This window comes from Mycetomoellerius zeteki, unplaced genomic scaffold, assembly GCF_001594055.1.
Source record: "Mycetomoellerius zeteki isolate Tzet28-1 unplaced genomic scaffold, Tzet1.0 scaffold28, whole genome shotgun sequence".
In the NCBI taxonomy this organism is placed as follows: Eukaryota; Metazoa; Arthropoda; class Insecta; order Hymenoptera; family Formicidae; genus Mycetomoellerius; species Mycetomoellerius zeteki.
Genome location: NW_017257260.1, coordinates 362,542 through 372,887, shown reverse-complemented (window position 1 = coordinate 372,887; position 10,346 = coordinate 362,542). Strand labels below are relative to the sequence as shown.

The window sequence follows — 10,346 nt, the reverse complement described above, 5'->3', positions numbered from 1 at the left end:
CATATATAAAATATTGCATGATCATTTAGCCGTGAAAAAGGTTTGTTCTCGTTGGATCCCACATCTGACAAAATCTCAAAAAGATGCTCGTGTCGATTGGTGCAAGCAAGTGGTTCGAACGCATGCAAAAGTGTATAGATCATAAAGGAGAATATTTTGTAAAACAATAAAGTCATTTTCAATGACAAATTACTGTTTTTTTATTATTAGGCTCAAAATATAAATAGTGCCCCTCGTACTTTAAAATATGAGCTCGAATCATATGTATCCTGGAAGAGTAATGTGTCAAATGACATATTAATAACGTTGCAGATAATAAAGTGACGTAAAATAACGTCATAATAATGTCACAATAACGTTTTAATAGTTGACCAAATAGTTGACTAAAAATAATCTATTAAAAATCTATCAAAGACGTCTCTAAATTGACATTATTATGTTAGAATACTCACGTCTTTTAAATGTCAATTATTGGATGCATGACGTCTAAGACCAGTAATCACCATTTATCGACGTGAAAATCATATCTTACTGTTTGAAGGCCGACACCTTGCGTAATGCTAATGCTGGTTGTATTGTAACTTTCGAGCCTTATAACTCGAAAAATATTCAGTAAAAAATAATTTTATTATAGTGTTTTGGAAAGTTCTCGACGTCGGCTATTAGATTCTGGAATAAAAAAATAGGGTATTCCAATTTAAAAAAATTGACATGACCTTGACCTGACTTTGGTGACGCCACCCAAGGTCAGACTGACCAGATGTGAATAGATCATTTAAAACCCTAAAACTTTTGTAGGACACATTTCTTTCGAAAATGCTTAGTTTTCGAGATGTTTCACCGGTCCGGGACTTTTTACTCGCCCTGTATACATACATGGTAGATCATTTTAATGTGTATCAAAATCTATAAGTTTAAGGCAAAAATGTTTCAGACAAAAGTTTTATAGTTTTAAAGGGGAAAGAAGTGACCTTAGTTGACCTTGAGAAGATGTCCTTAAGGTCAGATCAATGTTACCTAAAATTTTTTCAATGGAACTCCTCATTTTTTTTATTACATATTCTTATAGACTTCAAGACCTTTTCAAAACTATAATAATGTTATTTTTTATTAAATATTTTCCAAGTTACGGAGGCTTCAAAGTTACAGTATCGCTGGCATTTCCAAGGTGTCAGACTGATGGCTGAAACTTGAAAATGTTGTTCAGAGTCATGACCTTGATATCATATATCAAGATCAAGACTATTGGAGGTTGTATCTCTTATTTTCATTTTTACATAAAAATGACTTTTTAGTGCAAAAATGAAAATAAGAAGAATAATTTCTAATGGCCTTGATCTTGACAAAAGTTATCCAGGACACGATCCTGAACAACATTCAAAAGGTTTTAGCTGTCGGTCGGACAACTTGCGTAATGCTAATGTTGGCTGTACTGTAACTTTCGAGCCTTATAACTCGAAAAATACTTAATGAAAAAATATTTTATTATAGTGTTTTGAAAGGCTCTCAAGGTAAGCTACACGAAAATGTAATGAAAAATAGGGGGTTCCATTTAAAAAAATCGACATGACCTTGACTTGGCCTTGACGAAGTAAGATCAAATCAATAGTACCTTCTTTTGTCTCCCTCCGAACCATACAACTTTTGTTTGAAACATTTTTCCATATCTACCCTAATTTTCGAGAAATCTTAATGTATTATTTAAAATGAGACACTCTGTATATACACAAAGTGAATTATTTAAAGGTGATAATTATTCGGTTCACCTATCTTATCTGCAATTTCGATAAAATTAAACTCATTCGACATATTTTTATACAATACGAAAGAATCTGATAGAGAAAAGTGTTGTTATGCCCTGCAAATCGAGATATTCATTGTTAGTTGCACGTGTAATGCACACTGTCTCGTATTGTAGTCATCGATTTGTAAATGTATAGCTTTATTAACAACATATATTATGATTCTATTGTCAGAACGCAAGTAAAATATATTTCATTAGTTTTATTGTATTTAATATTTAAATTTGAATATACATATGTATATTTAAAGAACTATAACCCGGAAAAGAATGCTTTGGCCCGTATTCAGAACGCGCTTACACAATATTAGCGCGCTAACATACTATACTTTATGTTACGCATCTTATAGAATTTCAGAAATAAAAGTGCGCTTTTATCGATAAAAGCGTGTTTATATATATGAATTATGTCCATTTATATACAATTATATAAAAAATTATATAAAATTACATATAATTTTATATATATAGTAAAACATTTTTCCCACATCGTGCAAGTACTATTTTTCGTATATAGAAGTCTTTTTATTACTTATGTATTAAAATTCACTTGATTACAATAATTATGCTGTTAATTAAAAGCTATGACTCAATGATTCGATTCGTATTTGAACAAAAGAATGAAATTTGATTTGGTTCGATTTAGAGTCAAGAAATCTTTATTCGCATATCTCTACTTATATTTATACTTTTATATGTTCAATGACTACAAGAGAACAGTATAATGTATAATATGGGAACTGTCTAATGTAAGAAAAATTGTATGATGTTATTAAAATGCTAATATTTTACAGTTTATAAAAACTAGATGGTACACAAAAAGTATATTAGTATATGTTTCATATTTTTTTAATTGCGGAAATTTTGTTTGAGGAATTTTTTCATAAAATTTACCTTTTAAAAGTATTTGATTGGTTTGTAATAATTCTCTCTATAGAATACATGTGAGTGGGCGCCCACCATGATACACATAATTAAAACATTTTTTTTCAATTTCTATATGTATATGATATTTTATCGTTTGTATATATCTAAGAACAATGGGATAGATCATATTGACACTGATAAAGAGGAGGAGGAGAAGGAAAGAGGCGATGGAAGAGGAACTGTGGACCGGATCGTTCCGCTTTGGAAGATGCGAAGACGCATTTCTCTCCCAGGGAAAAGCCATTTTCTCGGCTCTCCTGCTGTGCCGCCTGTTTACTCCGCCAGCTCATCTATAATTTCTATCCTCGCTTGTTTACGGTGCGTCGTCTTGCAGCAGCGCGCGGCGTGATGGGTCATCCGTGTTTTTATTTCAACTCAATAAAATATTCGAAGAAGTTTCTAAATCTGTGATCATTAATTTTTTCTCTAACACAATTAAACTCTATGTGCACAAAATTTCAGATTGAATTACTATTTATAAGCTTTTGGAAATTAAACTATATAATAATTGAACTCTTTTTTTGAATATTGAACGACATAAAAGATAGTTAATCCGTCAAAATAGTTTTATTTTGTTTATTATTAAAAAGAGGATGTCATCTTTTCTCACATGAATCTCTTTGATACAAAGGCTGATACTTTTAAACCAAATCGATTATATTTTCTAATCCTTTCTCCTAATCGTATTATTTTTATGAAAACGATACGTATTTATACATGTATAATGCTAAATTAATTTTATTATGTAATAAACTTATATTGAGTATAAACTATTATTTAACAAAAATATATGCATTTTTTCTTTTTTTAATTTTTTTTATGTAAAAGTTTTAGCACGAGTTTAGATAAAATTTTCTAAAGTATTAATATACTATAATATTAAAATTAGGAATATAACCTAAAAAAACTTAAAATAATCTAAAAAACCTAATTTAAGTTTTTTATGTCACAAATATTGCCTTTAAAGAAAGTTAGAATATCTTTTTATTTAACAATTGTTTATAACAAATATTTTTATATAACAATTTTAATCTCTTTATTTTAAATCTTCGATTATTTGGTATCATTGTAATGCTTTTTTCATTACTCAGAAAAATCACGTTCACGGCCAAACAATTCGATAACACACTTGCGAAATTTCGTTTTTTTTTATTGGAAGCGTGTTATATCACCTGTTGAAAATAATCACTCGGAATAAACTCGTTTGATACTGTGTCAATATTAATAAATACAAATATCAATTTAATGACTTAAGTGAATTTGAAACATAAAACGGCACGAGATAATCAGTTGTTAATTTTTTTCTGTATCTGTTTTGCGATAAAAATTTAATTAAATGAAATAGAGCAACGAGAACGATATTGCGTTATTGTTACGCAAAACAATGACTTATTCCCCTGGCGATGGGGTCACAGCCTCGTGTACCCTCTTTGATAGCACGGACTATGGTTGTTACACGACAACGTTTACACATTTTAACCCTAAGGGAAATGCATGCTAACATTTCCCTTGCAACACTTCGTGTTATGGTATGGTCGATATTATAAGCGAAACTTGCTCTAAAGTTGGTTGCTATACTTTCTATTGATTGTGAAGTATTAAAAAAAATTAAACAGCTCGATTAATACAATTCAAATTTTCCACAATTTCAAAAAAGTTTTAAGGGGGATCCTAGCGGGTAAAAAAAATCGAATTTTTTTTACATATTTTGCATGTATTCGGTATAGAAAATATGTCTGTCTAACGTTCGAGTTTGACCTGTGGACTAGCTGATTGATCGTAGATAAAATTATCTCTATATAATCAATACAAAAAACTTTAAACGCGTTTTTCTCAAAACCATGTTTTTTAAATTGGCTCCCATGATATCTCGAAAACCAGTTGACCAATCGAGTTGGGCAAATGCACACATTTTCAGCACATGTATAGCTATAGCCCCTATCACAATCAAGTCGAAATATATATTTTTGTAATTTTTATAACCATTTGGGTAAAAAAAAAACAAAAATCGAAACTTAATTTTCGACATGATATTTTTTAAATTTTCAGTATTTTTTCTTCGTTTTGGTACCTGCTATAGCTAAACTCATACTAATTAAGAGTTTCTTTGGTTTTTTTTTTTTAGATGAGCAGAAAAGCTGGAATCGTTGGAGTCATAGACCTAGTTTTATTTTTTACGACGTTACTTAATATTCTATACAGCGCATATTAACAATTATTTTTTAATAAAAAAATTCTGAAACGTTCTTCAAATATGTACAAATATGTAGAAAAAAACCCTGTCCCAAAAAACTTTATATTATATTTTTGAAAACTTCGCAAAAATAGCATAAAAATTCTGCATCTAGACTAGAATACCCCCGTAATCTGTATTAGTGATACGTTTGTGTAATTTTTAACAAAAGCATATATGAGGCATCTCACGTGAAAGGAGTCCACCTAAAAATAAACTGTTTGGAATCTTTAAAATAATCATGATTCACCACTGTTTTTTCGAAAATAGAAATGGGAAGAAAATATCCTATTATCAAAATTGTAGGCTAAATAGGAAGAATATAAGACATAGAAATAGGAAAGATAAAAAACATACTTTGATGACATTGAGTAATCTTAAATGTCTTTGACTTTTTATTACTAATAAAAAAAATTTTTTAACGGGAAGGAGTATTTTTTAGTCATTCTATTAGTATAGTATTTCATGAGCTGAATATCTTTGTATTAAAGTATTTTTTCAAAAATTCAACTATTTTCGCAAAATAAACTGATGAAAGAAGTCAGCGTATAAGTTTGAAACAAATTTTTTTATGATTACAATACATGTTCAAAATGTTCACCATGTTGATCTAAACATGCTTGTAGTCTCCGTATTCTGCGGAATTTTATTGTAATTCCAAGCATGTATCGTGTTTATCTTTTACTCTCATTTCCTACAATTTCAGTTGCTCCGATAACATGCTCTTTAGGATCTTAAAAATAAAAGTACACGCGTTATGATAGCCTCTATTTTATGTAAACTGCAGCGTTTGCAGTATATGTTTCACTTTGGTGTATCCGTTATATTGCAATATGATTCTCATAATCTGATTTTGTGCCTTCTGCAATTTGCTCAGCTGTGTTTCTTCCATATCAATTAACAGCGTTGTACAATACTCAAAGTGAAGTGTTATGATTGCCCAGTAAACAAGAATAGATTGAAATTGATGGAAATGGATTTAGATTGTCAGAAATGCACATTCGCTAACATTGAAATGGATCCTTTTTAATCCCAATGCATTTTTATTAATTTATAGGAATTGCATGAAGCACATTTCTGTACCTTTTAATTTAAAAATATTATTAGCTTTTTTTATTTAAGTACATCATGAATACTGCTCAATTAAAAAATCTGAATAGAAAATGCAGTTTTTAATCCAATTGAATCCAATCAAATCCAATTGAATTCAATTGAATTAAAACATCTTTTTTATTTAAAATACGCATTTGGATAGAAAAAAATCTCAATATATTTTAATCCATTCTCATTTATCGGGTGTCTTGTATACAATACATCTAGTGTAAGCCGAAATAGAATTACCTATTCTATTTTAAAAAATTTGCTTTTTCCCTCTATTCTTTAGCATGTAACCACAATGCTCTCTAAACTAAAGTCTATCATCAATAACTATTCCTATTTTATTTTACTGCCTATTCTATTTCAATTTCATCCAAACATTTCAAAGTAATACTGCCATCCAGCTCTTTTGACTATCATAAGTAGTAAGTGGAAAGATATGGCGTCAAAACAAATTCCCTCCACGCCTCCCCTGGCGCTATGGATATGACTTAGACGGACCCAGTTTTGGAAAACGACGCGCTCTGATTGGCTCATGGAGAAGAGTGGGGGTAATTAAATTTGTGTTCTGATTGGTTCACTCTATAGTTGCCAAAGATCTGATTGGCGCAGAAGAAGGGTGTCAACGGAAGAGAGGGACCGCCAGTATGGGGGGTGTAAGTCCGACAAAATTAAAAATTGAAAAATTAAGTGAAAGTAGGGTCTTGTTTCGCTTGGGAAAGAGGGTTTTACAAGCAGGGATTAATTGCGGGCAATTTTATGGCGTATTTCGAGCATGATGAATATTGTATGATGTAATGAGGATAAAAAGTATTTTATTCTTTATTTTTCATATTTACACCATATTTGCATTTAATAAGTAGGTGTACGATAGAAAATTAATAGTGGATTTTCGATAAATTCTTATACATTCGCGATTCTTAACTACGAAAAGAAATGATAAGAAATGATAATGTAATAACAGGATAGTTATAAAAGGAAAAAAAAAGTTAGATGTGTACAGATGTTCTTTTGTTAATTTATGATTCATAATTACGATTAAAAACGAGTGAACTACTTCCTATCGTTGCTATCGATTTTTTAAACATAGATAGTATCGTTTTATAATTATTGCAAACTATAACGAACTATCCGTTTAACACCATATGATAACATATGATAAGTAAATTCTGAAAGAGTACCGTAATATTCCAATCTAAAATATCATATGGCATTTCCTAAAAATCATGAACCAAGCCCATATTCAAAACGATAAAACAGTTTTTTTTATTTTCTATCGAACTTTTTTTTACCATTTATAACAAATTTAATTTATGTACATTCTAAATAATTATATATCCATTTAAAATCGATTTTCATTATAATTATCTTTAGAATAAGTTCTACTTGTTTTTATAAAATGAATTGAGATGCATCGTAAAATTTTGGAGAATTTGGTATACTGAGCGCAGAGCCCGCAAATCAAAGAAGTGACATCTCTGAATCCGCGATTTGCCATTGATATCCTCTCAAAATTGATATTCTCTCCAGTGGCGTTGTGGCAATATTTTCTTCCTCCATTGCGAGATCACGTGAGAAAGTGCATCATATGCATTATGCATCATAGTAGCGGACGAACGGACATTATTTGAGACTCTCAACGTGGACCGCGTTATTTCCCACAAAATTACATAAAATTGTATTATACGGCAGAAGAAAAATATGAAATCAAATCGTCTCTTGGAAAATTGTAAATGTTCGAAAACAAACTGCTACGATACTTTTATAAGTTTGATTATAAACCGACAGTTATTTACTATACTATTATAAAAAATAATATATTTACAATATTACGAAAAATATAAATACATATATACATTAACATACGTATCATATTATTATACATATAGTAACTTATATTAATTAATCAACTTATAAAAGTTGAGTCGGTTTTATATTAGAATTTTCTTCCGAATTAATGGAACACGTAATATAAGGGAGAATGGGGCACTATATGCGTCACGGGGAGGAGTATCATGGTTCATTGACCATTTAGTGTAATTCAGAGTGTTTAGATTAATATTTATATCATATGATTATTTTTTGTTGCTCATACTTTTATTTTATTTTATTTATTTAGGTGAAAGTGACAACTCCGTTGTCTCAAGACACATGGACCAGCGTTAATAGTTTTTGTAGTGTGAAAATAATTTTTAACCATTTCAATAAAAATAATAGGTCTATGACAAGCATTAATGAATCATAAGTGAAAAAATGTATTTATTGTCAAATTATAACAAAATGCAAATACATTTCGACTTACTGTTAGTTTTCTTCAGTTCTTAATAATATCTAATCTAAGAACTCGATATTTACTATATAATAGTAATCATAAGATATGTTGTAACGTGTACGCCTGACTTAAACTTGCATAACTATACATAGGAATTGTTCAATAAATTAGATTAAAATATTAATAATACAGAATTCGTAAATATAGGTACATCAAAAAGGGGTGTGATCAAAAAGTAAGGTGACTTTTCATTTTTATAAAAAAATATTCATTTATTCATCCAAAATTATGTTATCCCCTTCAAAATAATCCCCCTCTGATACAATGCACTTGTGCCAGCGCTTTTTCCAGTCGTCTGCTTTGGTTTCGACGTCATAACCATATACCCATGTTTCGTCACCAGTTATAACCCTTTTGAGCAGATCAGGATCATCATTGACGTCGTTCAACATGTCTTGGGCGATGTTCATGCGACACTGCTTCTGATCCAAATTAAGCAGTTTTGGAACGAATTTCGCTGACACACGTGTCATACCCAAAACATCCGTTAAAATTGATTGGCATGAGCCAAACGATATGTTAAGATCATCAACTATTTCTCTAATCGTGATTCGACGATTTTTCAACACAATTTCTTTCACTTCCTGAACATTTTCGTCGGTTTTTGACGTGCTGGGGCGTCCAGAGCGAGGTTCATCGTTAACATTTTCTCGGCCCTCTTGGAATAACTTATACCATTTATAAACATTTTTTTTGCTCAAAGTTGACTCACCGTACGCCACTGTCAACATTTCAAGAGTTTTTGAACACTTAATACCATTTTTTACACAAAAATTAATACAAACTCTCTGCTCCATTATTTTCAAAAGCAAAAAATCGCCGAGCACGCAAACACGAGTCTAACCTTTATGCCTCTCACATAAAAACAAAACATGCTATATAGTCAAAACTGTGAACATATGATCGTGACGAGTGTACCAACACAACAAAAAAAAATTTTTTAAATTAGAGTGTACAGAGCGCGCGAAATTCAAAAAGTCACCTTACTTTTTGATCACACCTCGTACATATACATCTGCTCAGTGTAATAGATAGAATTAATGACATCTCTGACGGTTTAAACGTTACCAAGAAACACTTGCAGTCATAATGTAAAATCGACAGAACTCCTTATCGACTGTGTAACATAAAATAGAAGTATAATCATTCTTCGTTCACATAAGCAAAAATATAGTTAAGTCCACATTTGAATTTTTTTTCTTCTTTATAAAAACATTGTGTTGGCTAACAAGTGCGTCAAAATTATAAAATATATAAGTTTGTAATAAATTGAGAACAACATTCGTTGGAAAGTGAATTTATTGTTATTTATTGTAACTGGTCAATATAACTGTAATTAAGACAGGGCATACTTTTGTATTGGACAACTAATAAGGAGCTCTATTATATTATTCATCTCCCTGGCGGAAAAAATTTTTACGAAAAAGTATAGATAAACTACACAGATTGAAACAAAATCTTAGAAATTCTTACTTTTTCGTAGATATGTGTATATAGTGAGACGTAGAGTGGCGTTGTTTGTTTCGTGATACAAGATACGGAAAAATGTTTTATAAAAACTCATAATACAAGCGCGCAGCGTCAGAAGACGTATACGGAAAGGACGGAGGATTTTTTACTTTTTTAAACAAACAACGCCACTCTACATTCCACTTCGAATATCTACAAAAAACTAAGAATTTCTAAGATCTTGTTTTAATCTATGTAATTTTTTGTAAAAATTTTTCCGCTACAAAAAACTACATAGCTATTATAAGATATAAGTAACGGAGTAATATAGAAGTTTCATAACTTATTATGTTGTATACATATACAACAAACATACATATAATATATTATTATATATATTAATATATTAATATAGGGTGTTTCCAAATTAAATGGCAAAACTTCGGGAGCGTGTAGAGGAGTAAAAAACTAAGAAAAAAAGTCCTATAGACATATGCTCCTTTTTG

The 10,346-nt window shown here is 30.2% G+C and overlaps 3 protein-coding genes across 3 annotated transcripts in view; 2 read left to right on the top strand and 1 right to left on the bottom strand.

Annotated features, from left to right (window-relative positions):
* The window catches only part of LOC108724194 (extracellular serine/threonine protein CG31145-like), a 16,768-nt gene extending 13,659 nt beyond the window's left edge, over nt 1-3,109 (top strand). The window contains exon 2 of the mRNA XM_018450429.1: nt 2,838-3,109. Within this exon, the coding sequence (XP_018305931.1) occupies nt 2,838-2,850 (13 nt within the window). The 3' untranslated portion in view covers nt 2,851-3,109. The remainder of the gene's footprint in view (nt 1-2,837) is intronic.
* A 2,218-nt stretch (nt 3,110-5,327) lies between these two features.
* LOC108724193 (extracellular serine/threonine protein CG31145-like) overlaps nt 5,328-10,346 on the top strand; it is a 61,188-nt gene continuing 56,169 nt past the window's right edge. The window contains exon 1 of the mRNA XM_018450428.1: nt 5,328-5,332. The gene's annotated coding sequence lies outside the window, so the exon portion shown is untranslated. The remainder of the gene's footprint in view (nt 5,333-10,346) is intronic.
* On the bottom strand, nt 8,604-9,389 carry LOC108724149 (putative uncharacterized protein FLJ37770). Its single transcript, XM_018450341.1, has one exon. The coding sequence runs from the start codon at nt 9,186-9,188 to the stop codon at nt 8,604-8,606; it is 585 nt and encodes a 194-aa protein (XP_018305843.1). The 5' UTR covers nt 9,189-9,389.

Coding starts and splice junctions, on each gene's coding strand:
- LOC108724149 (XM_018450341.1), bottom strand. CDS start 9,188: ATGGAGCAGAGAGTTTGTATTAATTTTTGTGTAAAAAATGGTATTAAG.